The sequence below is a fragment of the Hypanus sabinus genome, chromosome 1 (genome assembly GCF_030144855.1).
Source record: "Hypanus sabinus isolate sHypSab1 chromosome 1, sHypSab1.hap1, whole genome shotgun sequence".
In the NCBI taxonomy this organism is placed as follows: Eukaryota; Metazoa; Chordata; class Chondrichthyes; order Myliobatiformes; family Dasyatidae; genus Hypanus; species Hypanus sabinus.
Window position 1 is genome coordinate 181,341,844 of NC_082706.1, and position 26,915 is coordinate 181,368,758.

The following is a 26,915-nucleotide window of genomic DNA, read 5'->3' on the forward strand; positions in this document are numbered from 1 at the left end:
GACATGTTCGGCACAACTTTGTGGGCCGAAGGGCCTGTATTGTGCTGTAGGTTTTCTATGTTTCTATGTTTCTAAATTACAAACTAGTCACGATATTATGGTTGTTTTATGGACCAATGAAAACACCAAGAATTCCATTCAGACACAGTTTACCATAGAGAAATATTTTCAATAATATCTTAAATTATTACATAAAGCAAAGACTGAAAAAAGCACCTCTATTATTGAGTTCGACCATCCTATTCAGCTGCTATCAATGATATAATGAATAACTGATGAGCTTTTGAAGGCACAGACATATTTAACAAAGACTGGAGGTTAAACAATCTCCACTTACCTCTAAATCGTTAAAAAAGAGATGCATGTCTGCCAAGTTGAAGATCATTTCTTCCATTCGTAATCCAAGTGACACCGATGTAGGTGGATCCTATGCACAGAATGCAAATAAGAAAACAATATTCATTGGCTGAAGTAGATATGCCAAATTCTTTGCCCCTGTGGATCTCTGGAGTGTATACCAGACATCTTTAGGAGCCATATTTAACACTCAAAAATGAAATCTGCAGCCTCTGATACTAACATATATTGTTCTGATCTGGGGTGTACTCTTAAAGGATTAAAGCTGTCCTTTCTAAATCAACGGCCACCTTAAAATCCAACAACATAGCAGCCTGAGTATTGGTGTTTCTGAGCTCAGCTGTGGTCAAAGCCATGGTAAACCACAGTTTGAAGACCTGCGACTAAATATGTGAATCCAGTAGACAAATTTCAAAGCAAACCTTTACAAGGGACAAGACTTTAAATCTATTTGATTTCTTAGAAAAGTTTAACAATACAAAATTTTTATGATTATCTTTCATTTTCAGTGCAAGGATAAACTTCCCATCCCATGACCAAGCAATGTAATATCTATCGCAAGATGTTATAAATTGCATTTCAAAGGATTAAACAGTCATAAATAGTTCTGTTCTAATAAAAATACTTTGTCAGTTTTCCATTCACAGGTTAAATTTAAGAGAAACAAACTAGACAAGATAATCGGGAAAGCAGGTAGGACCTGTTCTGTCTGGGTTTAACTGCATGAAAAAATGCAAAAACATAACATTTGATACATAGTCATCTAAAGAGCAAGTTATTTTTAATACTAGTTTGCATAATAATAAGTACAGATAATGCATTATTAAAGTAAATAAAAATGGAAAGTGCTGGAAATACTCAGGAAAACAGGTCTTAGCTGTAGGAAGAGAAAGTAATACTCAAGTAGACTTTTTTTAAAAGAAGTTATTTGCTAGATAACTAGAAACATTGTTTTTTTAAAAAACACACCCGATTGTGTTTTTTTATACATGATTGTTGCCCTATCTTTAAATCTTCATTGAGCTTCACAGAAAGATTGGGTCTATGCAAAGATTATGTTCTCCAATATCAGCTGATCGGTGTTCTAAATTATTAACAAAAAGTGTGTGTCTGTAGTTTCTTTCATTCATTGCTCTCATTCCTTGTGGATCTTAGGGGCATATGCCACGTGTCCTGATGAGCCCCATATTTAAAGTTTAAATTGGAAACTTGCTTAAGTACTTAGGTCCAGCTTTTAATTTCCTGCAGATAATAGCAATGGATCATACAAGGATTAAAATAATTAACACACTGGCACTCACTAGAGGGCCTAGTTGTACAAGTGCCCCTCACTTAATAAGTGGGTGAACAGAAGTCTCCACCCGTCTGATGCATCTGACCTCCTGCTTGGTTGCTGGCACTGCTGGTCAGAGCCAAAGTTTGACCATAAAACATGGAAACAGAATTAGGCCATCTGGCCCATTGAGTCTGTACATTCTGAAAACCTAGCAACAAAGCCATCTATTCCATCATCTAAACCATTTATCTACAGCACAAAATGAAGCGGTACTAACACCAACCCCTGTGGAATACCACTAGTCTCTGGCAGCCAACCAGAAAGGATCCTTTTATTCCCACTCGCTGCCTCCTACCAATCAGCCAATGTTCTAACCATGTTAGTAACTATCCTGTAATACCATGGGCTCTTAACTTGGTAAGCAGCCTCACATGTGGCACCTTGCCAAAGGCCTTCTGAAAGTCTAGATATACAACATCTACCACATCCCCTTTATCTATCCTACTTGTAACCTCCTCAAAGAATTCCAACAGGTTCGTCAGGCAGAATTTTCCCTGAAGGAAATCTATTGTACTATCTTGTCCTGTATTACCAAGTACTCCATCACCTCATCATTAACAACTGACTCTAGCATCTTCCCAACCACTGAGGACAGGCTAACTGGTCTATAATTTCCTTTCTGCTGCCTTCCTCCTTTCTTAAAGAGTGGAGTGACATTTGCAGTTTTCCAGACCTCTGGCACCATGCCATAGTCCAATGATTTTTGAAAGATCATTTCTAATGGCACCATAACCTCTAACGCTACCTATTTCAGAACCCTAGGGTGCAGTTCCTCTGGTCTGGGTGATTTATGCACCTTTAGGTCTTTCAGCTTTTGAGCACCTTCTCTCTTGTAACAGTAACTGTACCCACTGTTCTTCCTTCACACACTACAACATCAGGCATACTGCTAGTGTCTTCCACAGAGACCACTGATGCAAGATACTCATTTTGTTCATCAGCCATCTTATTATTTTGTCTGCCTCATTTTCTAGTGGCCCTATATCCATTTTCATTTCTCTTTTATTTTTAACAAACTTGAAAAAACTTTTACTATCCACTTTGATATTATTTGCTAGCTTGCTTTCATATTTCATCTTTTCCCTTCTAATGATTTGGGTGTGTCAAGCTAAGGAACATGATATATTTCATATCTGACCCCCACAAACCCCTGCTTTTGTTCTTTAACCAGCATTTAATTCAGCCCCAATTGTTTGGAGGAGATTACCAACCTGGATGGAAAGGATAAATGAAGACAAGTGATAAATGAAGGCAAGTGAATACAGGCTATATTTAAGGCAGAAGTCGATTGTTTCTTGATTGGTTAGGGTAGTGGTCGCCAATCTGTTGATCGCGATTGATTGGTCGATCTTTGAGATTTTCCCAGAAGATCCCGAAAAAGTGAAAAATAAATACACAAGTATTTTTGAGAGATAGTTTCCGGGTTGTGGGGTTTTAGTTCCGTTCTTTCTGCCCAGTGCGCATGTGTGTAGCTCCCCTGCCATGCACCGCAGTAGAAAAGACCGGAAGTAAAACCCCGCAACCCAGAAGCACCCTCTCTTTACAAACAGTTTCCGTAGCAGGGGATATTGCTATATTATCATTAACCTAATTTGTATTAATTTATCTTTATATTGCTCACGTTAGAACACTTCTCCCCCTTTAAATTCCAACATTCCCTAAATGTAAATAACTGGGAAACAAAAAACAGTGGTGTCACTATCTTGCGTACCTCTGAAACTTATACTAGTGTCTCAGTAACAGTTTACCAATACAAAACACCTGAAAAACATGGCAGATTCAACATTCAGTCTAACAAAGGAAACTGTCCATTCAAGTATTCAGTCTGTCAGGAGGTTTGCGAGGGTGATTTGCTGCAACAGATGAAAATTATTAAATCTAAGTACAGGAGCTGTCTTACTGACAGACACCTCACAGACCGTCTCAGACTGGCTGTCTGTAGTTATGAGTCAAATTTCTCACTCCCAAATAAGGGACAAAAGTAGCAGTCAAATACGGGACACTTGTGTTTACCCCAAGAAAGACTACCATGACCGTGAAGCCCTGTGTGGGCACGTGTGTGCGCATGCGTGTACTTGCCGATTTTTTTCTACAAATTGGTTTTGGCTTAATCTTCCCGATTCTGTTAAGTGGAACTACGCAGTGTACATACATTATTTCTACTTCCGCGTTGCGGGCTTTTCTGCCAGGTGCGCATGTGCGTGACTAACCAATTTAGTAGGTCGATCTTGCCTTTCACTAAGGCCAAGATAGGGGATCTTGGGCTTAAAAAGGTTGGTGACCACTAGGTTAGGGTTATGGCTGAAGGCAGGAGATTGGGACTGAGAGGGGAAATGGATTAGCCATGATGGAATGGGAGGTAGACTCAATGGGCCAAATTGTCTAATCCTGCTCCTATATCTTATGGTCTAAGTGTTTCTTAAGTTTAATTATTAATAATATTTTATTTAATTTATTAGTTAAGTAATTTTAAAATTAGTTATTTCTGTGCTTTTTTAAATTAGTTACATCTATTTCTGTTGTTTTTAATTGTCTCTCATTAACAGACAAGTAGATAAATTTAAAAGGGCGTTTGACCACACAAGACATCAGGGCAGGTTTGGAGCAGGGCTTCAGGTCTGTTGCTGCTCGCAGATTGTTGTGCCTCACAACACAGCCGTGCAAACGGACTTTTGGTTGGGTTGAATCTGCGTGACCAAAAAAAGGTTGGTGATGGATCATTTAGATTGTGCTTCACTGTATTAAAGCAATTTGATGCTCTGTTGATACAGGCAGCTGGGAAAAGGAGGAGTAACTTAGGGAAATTCCAACCCTGCCTGACTTGTGTTCTTTAAGCAGAATGCATGGCACTTTCAGTGATGCCCCGTTCTTTGGAAAATATTATAAATCTATCAAATCTGAGTTCTGAAACAAGAACAGAAATGCTGGAAGAACTGATCCAATCAAGACAAGTACTGTTTCAAGTCAGTGACTCTTCTTGAGAACTGTGGAAAGAATGGGGACTTTACAGCTTTCAAAGCAGAGCTAGAGACCAGAGAGGTGTAAGACAACAGTCAATATGGAGACAGATAAAAGGAGATGCAGGACCTCAACCCAGAATATCAACTTCTCTCTCCACAGATGCTGCTTGACCTGTTGAGTTTCTTCAGTAGTTTGTTCTTTGCTAGTTATTGGTTAAGACAGATCATGTGATATAGGGCATCAAAGACTATCTGTTAATAAGACTTTATAAAGATAGGAACACGTGTGATAATGGGAAACAGTGAGAAAGGTGTGTTACGTTATGTTGGAAAATTCCATGTTCGTTCTGGAAAGTTGAAAAGTGCCTAGATGGAATATAACATGTTCCTTCTGGTTACCTGGGCCTGACTATGCCAGTGAAGGAGGCTACAGGCAGACATATCAGAATGGGAATAAGATTGAGAATTAAAGTGGTATATCACAAGAATCTTGAAATCACTCCTGTACATTGAGCACAGGTCTCAGCAAAATGATTGTGCTAACCACTGGCTAATGGGCTGCCCCATGCTAATCTGCCTGTAGATGTCACATTGTAAACAACAAATGCAGCAGACTAGACTGGAAAGGATGCAAATGAATTCTGCTTCACACAGAATGATTGCTGGATGGTGGTAAGGCAAGGGGAAAATGGGCAGGCTTTGCACCTCCTCTGTTGCATGGGAACATGCCATGGGATGGAGGCAGGTGGACATCAGATCAATGTGACATGAAGTGAGAGGTCCCTGCAAAATGCAGGATGGGGAGGGGAGGGGAGGGGAGGGGAGGGGAGGGGAGGGGAAGATGTGAATGGTGGGATCATGTCGGGGCTGGTGGAAACCCAGTTATACTGCTTCTAGATGCTTGGGGTAATGAGATAAGAACATGTGCTCACCCAAACATATCTTCAGCCCGTTTTTGTCTGAATGTGGCTGTAAATTAATGTTGCCTCTGGCAGCCTGCAGGTGAGCTATCTGGGAGCAAAAGTGAGTGTATTTGTGGTGTTCTGCTTGTTACAGCAGATAGTTATAGGGCTGTTGCAAGAGCTGGCACAAACCCATGACAACCTCCTTATGCACCACATCTTTGAGAAATGCAAGTATATTGCCCTTGGTGTGTGAATTCTAAGACAGAAGGGTTCTAATCCCCACCCACTGGTTTGTTCTCCCTGCAGACCAATACTGGGTACTCCTTCCTCCTGGTCTTCCTCAGTTTGAGTGGATCCAGTGAGAGGGCTAAATGATTAAAAACAAAAGCACACACTGCTGAAGGTCTCCTTTAAGAGTGAAGAACCATTCTACAGGCATTATACTTCCTTTCGAAATGTCCAAACAGTCAGAGTAGCTTAAAAAAATAGTGCAGATGCTAGAATCTGGAGCAAGAATCTGAATGAGAAACTGGGGGTGGGGGTGGTGAGCAGTAACTGTGGGGGTATGGTGGGGAAAGAAGTGTTGTTTAAAATTCCTTCCTCCTCCTCCCCAGAGATGCTGTTCATGTGCTGAGTTTCTTCAGCAGGCTAGTACTTTGAAAAAATTTGCTTTTTTTTATGTATCATTATTTTATGTAAGTTGTCCAATACCTCAATGTAGCAGAGGATTCTCCTTTTAAAAATACTCAAAGATGAATATCCTCCTGATATGTAGGATGTGGAAAGTGTTAGGGATGTATTCGGGTTCCAGTCTTGAGCAAACACCTCAATTACATTTTGCTCATGCCTTTGGCTCTAACCCACATTGAGGTAAGTACCTGTTAGCTTTCTCAGGGCTTTCTTGATGTTTGCATTGTGGGCATTAAATAGAACATTAGTGCAGCTTTTCTGCTGGGGAGAAAAATGATTTTGACCTCCTACTGCCCCATTCCTGAAGAAAACCATCTGAGAACAATTCCCTTCCCCACCTTCCCAATCCATAGACCTTTTATTGGGTATAGATGGAAAAAACTGCTTACAAATGTACGACCAAGCATTATAAAAGGAGCTTTGGTGAGATTTATTAGTGGACAGTAGTTGAAATATTCCTTTGATTGTTTCTGAAATTAGAGCTCTGCATTCACTAAATTTATTCATTCTTTCCACAGGTCACATTCCCAAGCAACAAGAAAGCTTCTATTTAAAAGCTCAAAGGCTTACTCTGAGATCTTCAATTGAAATGTAGTTTCACTTATAATTAAGGCTGCAAAGGAATGGAATTGGGCTTAATCTGGTACTGGGATTTTTTTAAAAAACAGGTCTGATAAAGACTGTAATTATGCTGATAGCTTGGTGCTAAATTTGTTGTGCATCTATTGAGAACTAAGTACTGCTGTACGATAGAGAAAAAAATGTGCTTAATTAAACTCTTGTTTTTTTTGTGTTAAAGCCGCTAATTGGAAGCTAATCATTCAAAGTTGTAATAACATACTTAAGGAAAAAGCTTACAATGCATGCATGTTTATAAGGATTTGCGGTTCAATGTGACTGTCTCAAAGGTGTGGTTGAACTGTGAAGAAACCTTTGAGGGGGGTAAGGATTAAGTAAAAGATGGAATGACGACCTGGAACCTTAGAGTTGAAGCGAGTGGACTGAAAGTATAGGTTGAATGCCATTTTTTTTCCAAAAGTGCTGAAGAACAGGAATGGTTATTAATATAATTTTACAATGAATAATTATCATAGTCAAACAAGGATTAGAAAACAGGTAAGGACTATTTTCACCTGCAGCAACAAATAAACTGCTAGAGGAATTCACTGAGTTAGCAGATTCCAGCATCTGCAGTCTCTTGTGTCTCACCTATTTTCTAAATAACACCACCTTCAATCAATAAGGTGATGCCTCAAAAAAGCGGCACCTACCAATGAAGACCCCATCACCCAGAACATGCCATCAGAATAGGAGCCTGAAGACACACACTCAGTGTTTCAGGGACAACTTCTTCACATTCCCCATCAGATTTCTGAATGGACAATGAATCAACTTTTATGTATTTAGTGAGACACAGCATGGAACAGTACCCTCTGGCCCTTCGATCCACGCTGCCCAGCAATGCCCTGATTTAATCCTAGCCTGATCATGGGACAATTTACAAAGGCCTACTAACCTACCAACAGGTATACGTTTGTACTAGGAGGAAACCAGAGCACCCAACAGAAATCCACGCAGTCACCATGAGAAAGTACAAACTCTTTACAGACAGCAGCAGGTATTGAACCTGGGTCACTGATACTGTAAAGGGTTGTGCTAGCCACCACACTACCGTGCACCAACACATGAACACTACCTCACTATTTTTGCTCTTTTTGAATTTTTTTATATATATTTCTTATTGTAAATTTTATTGCACTGTATTGCTGCTGCAAAATAAAATTCACAACATATCAATGATATTCAACCTAAAAATATGTAAAAATCCTTGAGAATTTGTAGACCAGTAGATTCTCATAAAATTCTTACCAGCAGGTATATATTTTCATGATAAATATTACAAATCCACTTACTGCTTATCAAGTACAAGGTGTCTTTCTCCTAGAAGCACTAACTCAACAGGAAATTTGCAGATGCAATCATGCAAGAAAATGTCAGGCTGCAGCTGCTTCTCAGGTTGTGCACCTGTCTACAGTCATCAGTGCTATCTGCAGACTGCCAACCCTTTCCCCAGCCTCCAAAATCCAATCATCATGCAGCTGGTTTGAACTGTCAGGTTCATGTTCAAGAATTGCTGGTGTCCATCAAGATAAATGATAAACATAACAGATGAATCTATCCTATTTATAGTTCTCAATCCACAGCAAGAAGCAATTGTCGGCAGAACATTACGTTTAAGCTGCTGTATTACCCACAAGGCATTGTATCTAAAATGGCTAATACAAAATGATCAGCTTTGCCAACATAAGACTTACCACTAAATTGAACAATCCTGCATTGAAAAATGACCTGTTAAAATGAACTTGTTTGAACCCAGCTTTTCAGAACTTTTTTCCTTAAGTCTTTTCCTAAGTACCAGCTTTTCTGGAGCACATTCCTAGGTGCATGTCACCTTTTTGCCATCCTCATCCAAAAGGCCACCAATGAAGTGTGAGTGCTATCAGAGCCAATAAGTAACTTTTCTGGTTCCTGGAAGCAACGGCATTGGCCTAATCTTGTCAGTTTTGGATGAACAAAGATCTAAAATATGACAGTAACTGCTTACGAGAAGTTCATTCTAAGATAATCGATCCCATTGCAATTTAATCTTTCCAATAAATGTCACTGAAGACAAAATATGCAGAAGAAAGCATGATTCTCACAGTAAAACTAAATTCAACTGTCCAGAATACATAAAGTCAGAGCGGGAGTGGAAGGCTCAATAAGAGGCTGATGAGTCACATTGTGCAAGTTCTACCAAGTCAGGATAAGGATCAGGTGTCAGAGATTGTTGATTAGACATGGCAATAGGTGAGTCAAGAGAATAGGGAATGAGCTTTGTTCGGAGTGGGGTTCTTAGCTGAGAAAAGTTTGCCAATTGTCGTCGGGCTGGTGACAGAAGGCTGACGGTTTACTTTAAGTCACCCTGAAGTGGTCTTTGAGAGCCTACCTCTGCCAGAACAACTCAGATTATGCAGACCATGTTTGCGTGACCGAAAATTATGGAAATGGTATCCAATCATATGCGGAATACTGCTGGATACTTACTGGGTGTGTCAGGGTTCCTGCGTGAACTGGTGCACAAAGAGAACTGAAGGGAAGTTTGGATTTAAGCATCCATGCAATTCTATTTCAGGTGTTTGCTCTTCGAGGTATCCACTGCTCTGGCATACGTCTGCCTTCCAAATTTTGTGAAAATGAAATCTGATCAAATCATAACTGTGATGTTTCTTTGTCTTATTTTGATTTATTTTAGGCGAATATAAATTGGGATTTTTTTTTTAAAAGGACCTGGTCTCGACAGGGGGTTTGCAGCTTAGTTCAATGAAATGAGACTGCAGTGTCCTGGGTTCCCATTTTCTCAGTATGCATGACCAACACAAAGTAAATAAACACCACCGAATCAGCTAAGGGTTCACATCAAAACAAAGGCATAAAATTAATGAGTGAGCAGGTTGAGGATTTCCAAACAAAAGAATGCTTGGAAAGGAATACAATTAATGGCTCAGTAAGTCAGAATGATGACCAATACTTCTGAACTTTATTCTGTGAATTTGAACAAGCAGGCAGATGGTTTTGTTGTTGGAAACATTGACCACCGACTTTTTTCTGCCATAGGCCCAGTACTCATGTCCAAGCCTCTGGTCATGCCTTGTCCCACACTACCTTAGCTGAGCAACACGTACAACGAGCTGGAGGAACTCAGCAGGTCGGGCAGCATCCGTGGAAACGAGCAGTCAATGTTTCAGGCCAAGACCCTTTGTCAGGGTCTGGATGAAGGGTCTCGGCCCGAAACGTTGACTGCTTGTTTCCATGGATGCTGCCCGACCTACTGAGTTCCTCCAGCTTGTTGTACGTGTTGCTTTGACCCCAGCATCTGCAGTGTACTTTGTGTCTATCTTAGATGAACCTGGAGGCTAATTTTGCTTGTCTGGACAGACCAAGAGTGAGGTAGGGCCTCAAAAGATGTGTTAGAGTGGCATGGTAGCCACACAGGATCCTCCCATGCAACTCCTCAGGAAACCATCGCCAGGTGGCAAAGCGCTATGAAATTCTTGAACGCCTCAGTTACATAAATAGTTCCAAATTAAAATAAAATTAGATAAAAGAATTTTACAAGGAAATCACCTTAATTTTCTCCAAATCTCTGCGCTGCCCATTTAAAATCATGAGCTTAAAGGTTGCAAGCGCAGATTCCTCAGGACAAATGGTGCAGAATCTCAGCAAGATCTGGTTCTGCTGCTGAACCCCATGAGACGACGAACAGAGTAATGCAGCTAGCAAATTACCAAGAGCTTAGTTGGCAAGACTGAGGTAGGTAGACAGTAAATGTAGAACTGCTACAGTTTACCAGTAAAATCCAAGTTCATAACCTTCTTAGCACACCTAACTGAACTCACATATGTATACATACTGTACCTGGTCTGAAAAGATTATGAATAATTTCTATAAATGCTGGTTTCTCTAATGAAAAGAAAGCTAACAGAATGACTGGGAGGCAGACATCTCTAATTTTCCAAGCACTGTTCTGCATTTGTTGCAATATTGCTGATTATCAACAAATCAGTTTGATTGCTATTCTTGCTGCCAGCAACCCTCTTCAGGCTAAGTCACAATGGCAAAACACAGTGATATTTTATGGGCAGCAAACAAAGCTACTAATTATTCTATTAATTATACTTTTTCTGGACTACAATCAATGGAATCAATAGTTTGTAGTTTCCCTTTGGGAGCTGTGCTTTTCAGATGCCTGTATGGCCTGGCGTTTTTGCAGAATCAGGAAGGATACAAACTGGACTCTCAAGGGTACAAGTATGGCCAAGGTGGTCGTTGCTATGAAGTGGACTTGGGACCAGATTGAAATTTTGGTCTGGATTGAAGTGGCAGGGCCTGGGCACAAGAGCAGAAAATTAACCCATATTTAGCCAATTTAAGTGCTGAGCCTGATTAAAAAGATCAAAGCATCAAGGCTGAGGGTAAGCAATGAGCCGTTGTTCAGCTCACTACTGAACTGCTCCGTGAACTGAACAGGCTTCTGGACTGGCTGCAGCACTGAAATGGCTCCGTGGCAGTGGACTCACTTTCAAAGATTCTGTGGTTTGTGTTCTCTGTGTTACTTATTTACTTTTTTAAGTGTTTGCTCAATTTATTTTCAGTGGCCCAATCGGATTGATAGAGGAGGCTCCACACAGGTAGGGATGAGGATTTAAAAAGTAATGTTCATGTGCTTTCACTTTTACCTCCACCCCAATCGTATTGCGATTCATTAGCAAGGGCAAATAAAGATAAGGTGGGAACAAGTGGCTTGGCTATTGTAGGAGCGTACCAGTGTTAGAGTGGGGAGGCTTTGGCTCAACAGGCTTGGGTGATGCAAGCTTCCTCTTCATTCTTTGTCTTTTAGTGCATAATTAGTGCCATGGGAATGGCTCCAGGAGCTGTGTTGTGTTCTTTGTGTGAGATGTGGGCGTTCTGGGAGACCTCCAGCCTTCCAGTTAACCATATCTGTGTCGGGTGTACTGAGCTGCAGCTCCTCAGAGAATGTGTTAAGGAACTGGGGCTGCATCCTGATAATCTTTGGCTCATTTGGGCGAATGAGCAGGTAATGGATAGGAGCTATAGAGGGGTAGTCATCTCTAAGTTGCAGGAGGCAGGTGCCTGGGTGACTGTCAGAAGAGGGAATGGAAATGAGCAGCCAGTGCAGAGTTTCCCTGTGGTGGTTCCCCTCAATAATAACTATACCACTCTGAATACTGTTGAGGGGGAAACGAAGCAATCAGGTCTCAGGAACTGAGTCAGGACCGATGGCTCAGAAGGGAAGGGGTGAGAAGTGGATTGCAGTATTGATTGGGGATTCCATAGTTAGAGGAGTAGACATGAGATTCAGTGGATGCGAAAGGGACACCCGGACAGCATGTTGCCTCCCAGGTTCCAGGGTCAGGGACATCTCGGGTTGGGTCCAAGCATTCTAAAGGGGAAGGGTGAACAGCCAGATGCTGTGGTGCATGTGGTTATTAATGATACAAGTAGGAAAAGAGATGAGGTCCTGAAGAGGGAATATAGTGAGTTAGGTACAAAGATGAAAAGCAAAACCTCAAGATTAGTAATCTGTGGATTCCTGCCTGTGCCTTGTGCCAGTGAACATAAGAATAGGATGATTTGGCAGATGAATGTGTGGCTGAGGAAGTGTTGTGGGGGCAGGGCTTCAGATTTCTGGATCACTGGTATCTCTTCTGGGGAAGATACTACCTGTATGAAAGAGAGCGATTACACCTGAACCCGAGGGGGACCAATATCCTTGCTGCAGATTTTTCCAGAGCTCTTGGGCAGGGTTTCAACTAAATTGGCTGGAGGATGGGAACTGGACTGATAGGGGTGAGGATAGGGCAGATGGTATACAAGTAGGTGCAGTGTGTAGTGAAACTATGAGGAAAGTCAGGCAGATGATAGGGCAAAACTGTGGTGAATACAGGACAAGGTGTGATAGTTGAATGCATGTGGAATATGGAATAAGGGAGATGATCTTGGAGTGCAGTTAGCAATTGACAGGTATAATGTTGTAGGCACCACTGAGCTGTGGCTGAAAGAAGGTCAGAGTTGGGAGTTTAACATCCAAGGACACATATTGTATGAAAAGGACAGGCAGGTAGGTAGAGGAAATGGGGTAGCTCTGTTGGTAAAAAATGAGATCAAATCCTTAAAAAGAGGTAACATAGGATCAGAAGATGTTGAATCCTTGTGGGAAGATTGAAGAAACTGCAAGGGTAAAAAGACCCTGATGGGAGTTATATATTCAGGTCCATGAACAGGAGCCAGGATGTGGGTACAATGGGAGATAGAAAAGGCACATCAAAAGGCAATGTTCTGATAGTCATGGGGTATTCCAGTACGCAGGTAGATTGGGAAAATCTAGCTGCTACTGGATCGCAAGAGACAGAATTTGAAAAATGCCTATGAGGTGGCTTTTTAGAGCAGCTTGTGGTTGAGCCCACTAGTGGAAAGGCTTTTCGGGATTGGGTGTTGTGTAATGAACTGGATACATCCCACAGAAAAAGAGGTATTCTAAAAGGCAGGATGATGACAAGGGAAGTCAAAGACAACATAAAAGCGAAAGACAGGATAGATAACGGAGCAAAGATTAGTGGGAAGTTAGAGGATTAGGAAGTTTTTAAAAACCAACAAAAGACAACTAAAAAGCCATAAGGAGTTAAAAGATGAAATATGAAGCTAAACTAGCCAATAATATCAAAGAGGATACCAAGTTTTTTTCAGATAGACAAAGAGTAAAAGAAAAGTGAGAGTAGATACCAGAGCACAGGAAACTGATGCTGGAGAGGTAGTAATGGGGGACAAGATGAACTGAATAAGCATTTTGCATTACACTTCACCGTGGAAGACAATAGCAGTATGCTGGAAGTTCAAGCCTGTCAAAGGGAAGAAGTGAATGCAGTTGCTATTACTAGGGAGTAGATGCTTAAGAAGCTGAAAGTTCAGAAGATCTACAAGTTACTTCAACTAGATAGACGACACCCCAGGGTTCTTCAGAAGGTAGCTGAAGAAACTATGGAGGCAATAGTAATGACCTTTCATGGATTACTAGATTTTGATGTGGTTTCAGATGCCTGAAAAATTGCAAATGTCACTCCACTCTTCAAGAAGGGAGAAGGCAGAAGAAAGGAATTTATAGGCGAGTTAGCCTGACCTCAGTGGTTCAGAGATGTTGGAGTCAGTTATTAAGGACAAGGTCTCAGGGTACTTGGAGACACATGATAAAATGGGTGAAAGCCAGCATGGTTTCCTTAAGGGAATATCTTGCCTGACAAATTTGTTGGAATTCTGTGAGGAAATAACAAGAATGGTTGACAAAGGCGAATCTTGTGAATGTTGAGTACTTGGACAAGGTGTTGTGCATGAGTCTGCTGAACAAGATAAGAGTCCGTGGTATTACAGGAAAGATACTGGTATGGATAGAGATATGGCAGATTGGTAGGAGACAAATAGCGGGAATAAAAGTTGCACTTTCTGATTGGCTGCCGGTTACTAGTGGTATTCTGCAGGGGTCTGTGTTGGTACTGCATCCTTTTATGCTACATGCCAACTATATGGTTGACGGAATTGATGGCTTTTTGGATGATATGAAGGTAGGTGGAGTGATAGGTAGAGTTGAGATAACAGGGAGGTTGCGGAAAGACTTGACACCTTAGGAGAGTAGGCAAAGGAATGGCAGATGGAATACGGTTTCGGGAAGTGTATGGTCATGTAGTTTGGGAGAAGGAATAAAAGCACACACTATTTTCTAAACAAGGAGAAAATTTTAAAAATCTGAGGTGCAGAGGGATTTGGGAGTGCTCCTGCAGAATTCCCTAAAGGTTAGCTTGTAGGTTGAGCCGGTGGTAACGTAGGTAAACGCAATGGTAATATTCATTTGGGGAGGATTGGAACACAAAAGCAAGGATGCAATACTGCCTTATAAGGCACTGGTGAAGCCTCACTTGATCATGAGCAGTTTTAGGCCCTTTATCTAAGAATGGATGTGTTGACATTGGAGTGGTTTAGAGGAGGCTCATGAGTACAATCCTGGGAATGAAAAGGTTGTCACACATTTGACAGCTCTGGGCCTGTACTTGCTGGAATTTAGAAGCATGGTGGGGGGAGTGGAATCAATTGAATGTTGAAAGGCCTAGACTGAGTGAATGTGGAGGGAATGTTTCTTATAGTGGATGAATCTTGGACCAGAGGGCACAATCTCAGAATAGAGGGACCACCGTTTAGAACAGAGATGAGAAGGAATTTCTTTAGCCAGAGTGTGGTGAATCTGTGGAATTCATTGCCACAGGCAGCTGTGCTGGTCAGTTGTGCAGTGCATTTAAGACAGAGTTTGATAGGTTCTTGATTAGTCAGGACAATAGACAATAGACAGTAGGTGCAGGAGTTGGCCATTTGGCCCTCCTAGCCAGCACCGCCATTCATTGTGATCATGGCTGATCATCCACAATCAGTACCCCGTTCCTGCCTTCTCCCCATATCTCTTGACCCCGCCATCTATAAGAGCTCTATCTAACTCTCTCTTGAATGCATCCAGAGACTTGGCCTCCACAGCCTTCTGGGGCAGAGCATTCCACATATCCACAACTCTCTGGGTGAAAAAGTTTTTCAGCATCTCTGTTCTAAATGGCCTACCCCTTATTCTTAAACTGTGGCCTCTAGTTCTGGACTCACCCATCAGCGGGAACATGCTTCCTGCCTCCAGTGTGTCCAATCCCTTAATAATCTTATATGTTTCAATCAGATCCCCTCTCATCCTTCTAAATTCCAGTGTATACAAGCCCAGTCGCTCCAATCTTTCAATATATGACAGTCTCGCCATTCCGGGAATTAACCTTGTGAACCTACACTGCACTCCCTCAATAGCAAAAATGTCCTTCCTCAAATTTGGAGAACAAAACTGCCCACAATACTCTAGGTGTGGTCTCACCAGGGCCCTGTACAGCTGCAGAAGGACCTCTTTACTCCTATACTCAATTCCTCTTGTTATAAAAGCCAGCATGCCATTAGCTTTCTTCACTGCCTGCTGTACTTGCATGCTTGCTTTCATTGACTGATGTACAAGAACACCTAGATCTCGTTGTACTTCCCCTTTTCCTAACTTGACTCCATTTAGATAGTAATCTGCCTTCCTGTTCTTGCCACCAAAGTGGATAACCTCACATTTATCCACATTAAACTGCATCTGCCGTACATTTGCCCACTTACCCAACCTGTCCAAGTCACCCTGCATTCTCATAACATCCTCCTGACATTTCACACTGCCACCCAGCTTTGTGTCATCAGCAAATTTGCTAATGTTACTTTTAATCCCTTCATCTAAATCATTAATGTATATTGTAAACAGCTGCGATCCCAGCACTGAACCTTGCGGTACCCCACTAGTCACAGCCTGCCATTCCGAAAGGGACCCGTTAATCACTACTCTTTGTTTCCTGTCAGCCAGCCAATTTTCAATCCATGTCAGTACTCTGCCCCCAATACCATGTGCCCTAATTTTGCCCACTAATCTCCTATGTGGGACTTTATCAAAAGCTTTCTGGAAGTCCAGGTACACTACATCCACTGGCTCTCCCTTGTCCATTTTCATAGTTACATGAAAGGTTATGGGGAAGAGGCAGGAGAATGAGGTTGAGAGGGTAAATGGATCAGCATGATGAAATGGAGGAGCAGAGTCAATGGGCTGAATGGCCTAATCCTGCTCCTATCTCTTATGGTTTGATGGTCTTATGGCTTGTTCTCTTTTTTCTGCTCTTTAGGTGTTTGATGGTCTTTGCTGTGTGGGTTCTATGTATTTCTTTGTTTTGGGGCTGCCTTCAAGAAGACAAGTCTCAAGGTTGTATGTGGCAATAAGTGTACTTTGTATCCAAGACTGAACCGGTTTGGGGGGCTGACGGTTTCAAAGGTAAGGAACTCAACCTTTTTTTCAATAAAATTGCAAAGACATGCTGTTAGTGATATATATGTATAGGCTTGATACTAAATAACTCAGGAGGTGAGCTTGTTCAACAAATGGTCCTGCCTGACAACTCAAATCTAGCACACTAAAGATCTAAGACTTAAATTGCATGTAGGAAATAACAATGTTGACAATGCTGATATTTGTTTAGAACTCGGTCACAAACTCAGTTCTCTATCTGCTGACTCCATCAATCTATCTAGTTATAATCAGAGGCAGAACTACACCATTTACATCCCGGTGTCCCATTTCAGCGAGGGATCGCTTTCAGCCTCAAAAATTTCTTGGCCATTGCCAAAGCCTCCAACATTCACCTTTTCAACTCTGTAACATTAGCTTCTTCTGTCTAAGCTTACCTGCTGCTGAATCTCCACTCACTTGTTTGCTACCCTTAAATACATCTATTTCCATTGCTCGTTCCCTTCATTCTGCACTCCCACAAACTAAGCACATCTACAGTTGGACTCATGCTCACACTGAGTCCCATCATGAATCACACATGTTAGCTCAGTCTTCAGATTCAGCAACACCTAATTGTAAACTCCTTAATCTAGTTTTCAAACCTCTAGATGCCCCACATTTTCTGATCATTTTCACCTCCTCCAGGTCTACAAGCCCTTAAATGTCTGCACCCGTCCAATTCTGTGCATTTGCTCAGTTTTGATTTTCACTGGTCCTTACACAATAATTGATTTCACCGATCATTATATTTCTTGTATTTCTTTACAATTCAGAGGGAGACTACCTGGCTGAACAGGTTAATGCTGGCTCTCAGTACAAGCCCATCTGTCTCATTTCCCATCTCTGCCCCCCATTCTCTTCCCATCCATCTACACTGGAGGGAGGGGCAATATATAGTAGCCTCTTAACCCACAAGAATTTCTTTTTCTCTGAAGGAGGAAACAAAATCACCCAGAGGGAGCTCTGCATCAACTGCACCTGAGGATCAGAATCTGACCTCTGCAGCACTACCCGCTGCCTTAGCAACTTCACCTCAACCTTCCCCATCTCATCATTTTAGACATTCTTTTAAAGTTGCTATTTCTTCTCACGTCACTCAGAATTAGACATTATTTGATCATCCTCTTTTGAAAGGCTGGAGTCATTTTATTATGTTAACAGCACACATCATTGACTTATTTTTTTAAAAAAACTATCAATATGAAATAATACCTCTGTTTTCTCTCTCTTTACAGGTGCTATCTGACCTACTCAGTATTTCCTGTTTAATTTCAAACCTGTAGAATCCTCAGTATTTTCCCTTCAGCTATGCATGCAAATTGACCTTACTATCCTTAAAAGCTGACTCTTACTGCACTGGCAACTTCTCGACCACTCCTGCACACCTTCAAACCAGCGTTATTATGGTATTTACTTTGGATTCAGTAGAGAAACCAGCTGCAGTGATGTGTACTGTATAAGCAAACACATTCAAGAGCCATTCAAATATTTTCAATGATGCAGATTAAAATCTGGGGAGAAAATTTTTTTTGTCAATAAATCAACGTCAAACAGGTGGCATATTAATGACTGCTCTAGAGCCAGTAAAGTTAATGAAGGTAAAAAGTGGAAGCGGTGTGCAATATGTAATCAGTATTATGGTTATATCATGTTTTTCATGAAGTACTACCCTCATTCATCCTATCATAAAACTATAACCAGAATGTTCCTAATTTTGACCCTGATTTTAGTTGGGCAATAGAAGTGGCACTATCCCTGGCCATATGTTACTCAGCAAACTGCCTGAAGTCGTGCTCAGAACACTGATGCCGTGTTCCATAAAAATCTGCTTGTTTCTCATGTCTTTTGGACAAGGGAACTGTGTTGACTGGTCTGCTTTGCAACTCTTAACTGCCCCCTGAAATGGTGTCTCAGTTTTATCAAACAACTACATAAAATCATCGTAAGAATAATACTGGGCAGACCACCCAGCAAAGTTCTGGGCTGTAAATATGACAAAGGGGTAGGCAGCATAGACTTTGATGCAAATCTCTTCCTCGTTAACTTTATTATGTCCACATTTTCCATTTTTATATCCTATATAATATTGTTTTCTTAGAGGTAAATCAATGAGAAATGTAGTTCCATAAGAAGATAAGGTAATCCTTTCAAAAGCAAGGCAAACATTTGTTCAAAAATCACAGTAGGAATTCAGTAAGAGACCAAACCCATCACACATAACTCATAACTACTTTGGAACCTTTTTTAAATGTTTCTGCCAAATATGGTTATCCCTAAAATTTATACGTAATCATGAAATAAACTTCCAATGATGACAAACTTTCAATAAAATCTAACACTCATCATATTTCTCAATGAGACATTCTTCAGAAAAAAATAATCTAAAAGTGCACAGTCACTTTGTTTGGTACTTACCCGTCCATATCTATTGGCGTAGGACCCTGTGAGCAAAGAGTGAAAAACAATGATAGTTTCATCCAGGTCCCATATGAACACTCGCTGTGAAAAGACAAAGAAATCAATGTTGTCCTCTGCATATTGTAAAAGGATACCTCAATCAATAATCATAAAACCTGGGGGAGTTGTTGTTAAGTGCTACTATGTCATGACCCAGGTTTCTACATTACTCACCAAAAGACTTAAAGTCAAAGCCTGAGACCAGCCTAATCTATTGTTAAGCCACTTATCAAATGAGGTAATGCATGCAGGTGATGGGAACTTAGTGCTTGGTGGTTACCAGATTGCATTGTATTAACTAATTCATTCAGTTAACAGATCGTTCGTCAAGAGAATTAGCATTAAAACATCAATACAATAAACTGCTTCTGTGGAAGCAAAAAGATTTTAAACAATTCAAATCTTTTATTATCAGCTGAAGATCATTATGATGTTAGGAAGTGGAGCATTTATTTGTGCTCATACATCACTTCAACGTTTCACTCTTAATGGCATCCAGATATCAGTCTTACCTCAAGGTCACTGTCTGGAGGAGGAGACGGGTTATTATTTCTCCTACCCCGGCCACGTGATTTTCCATCTGAAGCTCTACGTAACCGATCCGACTCTGAATCTTTGATGGTTGCGGATGGACTGTGGATGGTACCGAATTCACCTGAAATGCAAACTGACTTTCACCTTCCTCCTTCACTTGAAGGGTTTTTATACAAGTGTGTTTGCTGCATCTTAAGAGAGAATAAACTTACAACCAGGCATTAATATGGTGGATAACGTAGAGGATTCTTTTTTTTTGGTGATAAAGACAAAATTAGGTTTGTAATATTAACAGATGAATGTTAAATACATTCCTGTGATACTCTACTTTCTGTATTAGGAACATAGAAACATAGAAAGCCTACAGCACAATGCAGGCCCTTCGGCCCACAAAGCTGTGCCAGACATGTCCTTGCCTTAGAAATTATCTATGGTTACCCATAGCCCTCTATTTTTCTAAGCTCCATGTACCTATCCAGGAGTCTCTTAAAAGACCCTAACATAACTACCTCCACCACCGTCGCCGGCAGCCCATTCCGCACACTTTCCACTCTCTGCATGAAAAACTTACCCCTGACATCTCCTCTGTACCTATTTCCAAGCACTTTAAAACTGTGCCCTCTCGTGTTAGCCATTTCAGCCCTGGGCAAAAGCCTCTGACTATCCACATGATCAATGCCTCTCATTATCTTGTACATTTCCATCAGGTCACCTCTCATCCTCCGTCGCTCCAAGGTAAAATGGCTGAGTTCACTCAACCTATTCTCATACGGCATGCTCCCCAATCTAGGCAACATCCTTGTAAATCTCCTCTGCACCCTTTCTATGGTTTCCACATCCTTCTGATGTGGCGACCACATTTTGGAAAGTAATTACTAAATTAGTCTTCAGATTCAAACTATCAGGGTAAGTTCTGTATACTTCTTAATATGACAGATCTTTGAAAAATTTCAACTTTTTATTTAACTCATCAATTTAACTACAGCACAGGGGTTCCCAACCTGGGATCCACAGACCCCCTTGTTAATCATAGGGGCTCACGGCATTAAAAATGTTGGGAGCCCCTGTTATAACAAAGATTTAACTCTAAGTGTTATTGTAGTTTTACAGTTGCTTTCTCACTTGTGAATGTGAAGATTGTGAGGACAAGGCCTCAAACAGACAAAGTGTATAATGCAGCTTCCTATTCTAGCTGTATTGTCAGATATCCATCTTTAGGATCGTCAGGAACCCAGATCGTCATAGGAACATCATCAGAAAGACATGGACTACTGGGCCATTTCTTTATTTTCTGCCTACACCTCTGTAACTATACTGCAAATTTGCTCTAAAATAGTTTTAAATGCAAGGCATATAAATCATTATAAAATCAGTTTATTCTTCAAAATCAGATTTAGTGATTTCAGAAGGCCCAAATTTAAGGACATGTCGTACAGAGAGCTCTTCTGATATGGCAGTTTGGGCAATGGAATTTGCATTTACAGAATTCACAAATCACTCCCAAAAAATCCGGGATATGGAGTCAACCTTATGAAATTATGTGGAGAATATCTAGAATAAACACAGAATTTACTTTTGTCAATGTGGACCCCACTTTTTACAAATGCAGCCCCCACACCAGTAACACAGTTGTCACCTGTACTGTGCTCTCAGAAACAAAGTGCACGTTTGCACACATTCTCTTGGCAGAAAAGAGACAGAAAGCATGGGTGGAGAACCATTCAAATGGGTCACAGTTTTCCTTTGCTTGGATTAACAGTTTTGCCCCATCTCAAGCCATCAGCCTACTTTGATATATAAAGTGGAATTACTCTGGGATATCAATGTTTCCATTTTATGCACATTTGAATTGCTGGAATCTGATAAAAAATGTCTATAGAACGTCAATAAATTAGCTTAAATGTGATTTGATGCAAACCAGTATGATTGGTATCAAATAAGTAAATCTAATATTATCATGGTTAATGGTAATGATACAAAGTATTTATCCTACTTCGAGGGACAGATATGTTATGAGGCCCACTTTGAAATGCTGAGTTATACCATGTGTTAGCTGTAAAGCTCAAGACTACTTGAATGAAGAATGGGAAGACACTAGTAAACACAGTAAATGTTATTTCTCTGGCAACTCTCAGTAAAATAAAAATTCTGCATTCAAACCACAATTTCTCGCACAGACACAACACCCTCAATTCATTCTAAATGTAGATCTGTAAATGTGCCCTTTACTAACACGAGGAAACCTTTTGTCCTCCTCCTGTGGGTCTACAGCTGCATGTATATTTGGGGTTGTTCTCCATGTACACTGAAAGAGTGCAAATTTCTCGATCCCTTTCCTTTGAAGTGGGATCTTATTTTGTTGAGGAGATGAATCCAGATCAGGTGTTGGTACCCAATATATAAATGGACTAAACCAAGAAAAATCTAGGAAGACTAACGTTTGCCAATACTTAACAAGATAGTAATTCTTTTGCCGTAGTCACATATGCCCAAGTGCTGGGACCTGAAAATCTAAACTTTTAGATACAGATAATTCAAGATATAGATAATATGCTCAGTCACTTTATTTTCTCCTCTGACCTGATACATTAACTAGCTTCACTTTTTACATTTGCTGCTTGACTGACTGATATTTCTGACTGACTTCCCTGCATTTCTGCTTTGCTTTGGATTCCCAGGATTTGTTGCATATTATCTTCAGATAACTACATTGTTCTATTCCCGATGGCTGGAGCCTACTTTATCTTTTTTGTTTTAAATCACAATGATAGAATTTCTTGTGATCTGTACAATGTTCAATGCTGTGCCCAATTAGCTGACAGCCTGAAATAGGTGCATATTATGTTTCAACAAGAACTTTTTCAAGGCAGAGCATGATCCAGATTGGCACAGTTATAGAAACTAAACTTACAGTAAGTTCTGAACCATGTCATCATAGCTGTTATCAATATGTTTGTCTGCACAGATGTTAAATGGCCTGTTACTTGCATTTAACAGTGCCATATTGTGCTAGTTTTGCTTTGGTTAGTTAAATGGCAGACTTAAAAGGAATTAGAACATAGAAAACCTACAGAATAATACAAGCCATTCAACCCACAATGCTGTGCTGAACATGTACTTACTTTAGAAATTACCTAGGGTTACCCATTGCCCTCTATTTTTCTAAGGACTATGTACTAATTATTTTAGTATTTAGCTGACTTTCATGATTTTTTCCCCCCATGGTCAGCACTTGTTTCCTTTGCAAATACTTGTCCACTAAACTTACTGGCAGATTCCAACAAATGCAACCCCACACTGTCTTTCCAAAAATGGACCCTTCCAAAACTTCAAAAAGAAATGTACAAAACACATCAGGAGGAATATCTGAATTTTAATAAAGTTACTACCCTTTAAAGAGCAATAATTATAAAACTGTGTAAGCAGTATTCTGAATTACGTTTGCCTGCTCTTCAAAATACCTGAGCACTTCTGTTCTGAAAATATAATGGACGAATTATTGGCAGTTTAATTTCTTTAACGGGTACACTTGAGTGAACTTATAATTTGGTAATCTTTTCCCCAGAAGGCTTTTATTCTATTTTAAGATACTTCATGGGCCTAAAATGCTTAGATGTTTCTTTCTGCATCATTATTCTACAAAATAATCATTTTGGAGGAGGAATTTCTGCAATTGTTACAGAAGTGGCAGTGTGCAATTTGACTGATCAAAGTTAACTTCTCATTAAGTTCTAATATCTTGCATATCGTATCGTATGTGAGGCATGTGTGTAGAGTTTGGATGGAAATAGGATTTCTTAAAATGTAAAACATTAAATCATGCAATTCAACACAAACCCCTTTGGTGAACAATAAAAAAGCATATATTCTTTTCACTCTAGTTATAATATATCATTTGCAGCTTTGGAAAATAAAGCACCTCTGTTTTGGCACCCTGAGGTAACCACCCATTCAAAAGAAGTGCAATGTGTCTTGAGGGCTGGTGGTCACTGTGAATACTAACACCACACGTTTTTGCTTGGAGGTGTTTCATCAAATACATATCTTCACAGGGTTAAAAAAAAAACACACGATGGGCTGAACAAATCTGTCACAAGATCCCAACTACTTAACCTATCAATCATCTGATCTGCATTCTCAGTTGAAGCAGAGTTCTTTATCAGTATTGTATACGTGCACAATCTTCACTTGAAAAGTGCGCTGAAAATTGTCTCAGATTAACATCTGTACAATGAAAAAATTCAAAAAATTCAAAGGAAATTTTATTATCAAAGTACATATATGTCACCACATACAACCGAGATTCATTTTCCTGTGGGCATACTCAGCAAATCCATAGAATAATAACTACAACAGGATAAACGAAAGAGCAACCAGAGTGCAGAAGACAACAATCTGTGCAAATGCAAATATAAATAAGTAGCAATAAATAATGAGAACATAAAATAACAAGATAAAGAGTCCTTAAAGTGAGATCAATGGTTGTGAGAACATCTCATTGATTAGACAAGGGAGTGCAGGAATTGTTTTTTGTTCAAAAGGTTCTAAGTCCATAAGACAAAGGAGCAGTATTAGGCCATTTGGCCTATCGAGTCTGCACCACGATTCAATCATGGCTGATCCTTTTTCCCCTCCCCAGCCTCACTTGCCAGCCTTCTCCCCGTAACATTTGATGCTGTGTCCAATCAAGAACCCATCAAGCTCTGCTTTAAATACATCCAATGGCCTGGCCTCCACAGCTGACTGTGATAATAAATTTCACAAATTCGCCACTCTCTGGCTAAAAAAATTTCTCCACATCTCTGTTTTAAATGGATGCTCCTCTATCCTGAGGCTGTGCCCTCTTGTCCTAGATTCCCTGACCATGGGAAACATCCTTTTCCTATCTACTCTGTCTCACCCTTTCAACATTCAAAAGGCTTCAACGAGATCCCCCTCATCCTTCTAAATTCCAGTGAGTACAAACCCAGAGCTATCAAACATTCCTCATATGATAACCCTTTCTTTCCCAGAATCTTCCTTGTGAGCCTCCTCTGAACCCTTTCCAATGCCAGCACAACTTGTCTTAGGTGAGGAGCCCAAAACTGTCCACAATACTTAAGGTGAGGCCTCACCAGTTCTTTATAAAGACTCAGCATCACATCCCTGCTCTCGAGGAAAGATGTAGTGGTAGAGTTGCGGAGTTAATTGATAAGGATAAGGTTATGGAGAACTTGGTGACACAAGACAATGTAGGACAAATTCAGCATGGCTTCCTCAAAGGAAAATATTGGCTGATGAACCTGTTGGAATTCTTTGAGGAGATTACACCCAGGATAGATAAAGAGGATGCAGTGGATATATTTGGACTTTCAGAAGGCCCTTGACAAGGTGCCACATGTGAGGCTGCTTACCAAGTTAAGAGCCCATGGCATTATAGCAAAGTTACTGGCATAGGCTCTTACCAATTGACTTCAACATCTTCCCAACCACTGAGGTCAGGCTAATGGTCTATAATTTTCTTGCTGCTGCCATTCTCCTTTCTTCAAGAGTGGAGTAACATTTGCAATTCTCCAGTCCTCTGGCACTACGCCAGAGTCCAAACCTGTAGAATCCTGCAGATTCAGCTCTTTTGTTTTTCTGGACATTGAGGGAGAGGTTGCTATCTTAACACCACTGTGTTAGGGTGTTAGCCTCTTCTCTGTAGGTTGTCTCGTCACCACCAGAAATAAGGCATCTGCAAATTTGATCAGCAGACTGGAGCTGTGTGTGTCAACACAGTCGCGGATGTAAAGAGAGTAGAGGAGGGGATTCAGGACAAAACCATGGGGGGCACCTGTGTTGAAGGTCAGAGGGGCAGAGGTGAGGGAGACTATCCTTACCACCTGTCGGCGATCCGATAGGAAGTCCAGGATCCAGCTGCACAAGGCAGGGTGCAGACCGAGGTCTCTGAGCTTCTTGTCAAGTCTGGAGGGAATTATGGTGTTGTAGTCCAGGAACAGCATTCTAATGTATGCATCCCTCTTCTCCAGGTGCAGTGATGTGGCTACGGCATCATCGGTAGACCAGTTCCTTTGGTAGGCGAATTGTTGGGGGTCCAGTGTGGGTGGTAGCATGCTGCAGATGTAGTTTTAACCAGCCTCTCAAAGCATTTGGTAATAATTGAGGTGAGTGCAACAGGGCAATGCTGGACAATTTGAAACAGGAGGGCATGACACACTGGAAGAGGGAGAGATTAAAAATGTCCATAAACACACCAGCCAGTTGTGAAGACCACTATGAAGAGAAAACTTCTTCAACAGCCTTTTTATGTGTGTAAAATCACACACATGATGGGATGAAATGGTAGATATGAATTTTCTGGCACATAACCAATGGATAACAGCAACCAACTATCTGACATTGCCAGGGAAAAATATCTAAGGGACCAAACACCATTTCCTAAATCCTGGCATTATGATACTTGGGATGTGTCCTGTTTGAGTTGACTGAGGAGGATGTAATGCTTAAGCAATATAAAAATAAAGGCAGGCTAAAGAGGCTTAAGATAAAGAAGATGCAGATCAATGGGTCTAGATTGAATCTCTGTAGTTTGAAAGACTGACATACCTTGTCTTGGCCTAGAGAGCTGGATGACAAGCTATAAGATTGGGCATTTGCTAGCTCCATGTCTGAGGGCATACAACAGAGCAGAAATTCACAGGAAGTTATGTCTTATGGCCTTCACAAGAAGCAGCAGTGGGGAAGGTAGGCTTTTAATAGAGTCATAGAACACTACAGCACAGAAGCAGGCCCTTTGGCCCATCTAGGCCATGCCAAACTATTAACCTGCCTAGTCCCATTCCTTTGCACCCTAACCATAGCGTTCCATACTCCTCGCATCCATGCACCTATCCAAATTTCTCTTAAATGACCTGCATCTACCAACTGCACTAGCAGCTCGTTCCACACTCTCACTGCCTTCTGTGAAGAAGTTCCTCCTCACGTTCCCCTTAAATTTCTTACTGTTGCCCTTAACCAATGACCTCTACTTCTGATCTCACCCACCCTCCAAGGAAAAAGCCTGCTTACATTTGCCCTATCTATACCCCTCATAATTTTGTTTACCTCCATCAAATCCCCCCTCAGTCTTTTACATTCCAGGGAATAAAGTCTTAAGCATTCAGCCTTTTCCAATAACTCAGATCCTGGTAACA

The 26,915-nt window shown here is 40.8% G+C and overlaps 1 protein-coding gene across 2 annotated transcripts in view; it reads right to left on the reverse strand.

Annotated features, from left to right (window-relative positions):
• eya1 (EYA transcriptional coactivator and phosphatase 1) overlaps window positions 1-26,915 on the reverse strand; it is a 186,772-nt gene that overhangs the window by 79,401 nt on the left and 80,456 nt on the right. For both annotated transcript variants that reach the window (XM_059982790.1, XM_059982788.1), the window contains 3 exons: window positions 19,719-19,861; window positions 19,165-19,248; window positions 338-427 (listed from right to left, as the gene is read on the reverse strand). In XM_059982790.1, the coding sequence (XP_059838773.1) occupies window positions 338-427; window positions 19,165-19,248; window positions 19,719-19,861 (317 nt within the window). The remainder of the gene's footprint in view (window positions 1-337; window positions 428-19,164; window positions 19,249-19,718; window positions 19,862-26,915) is intronic.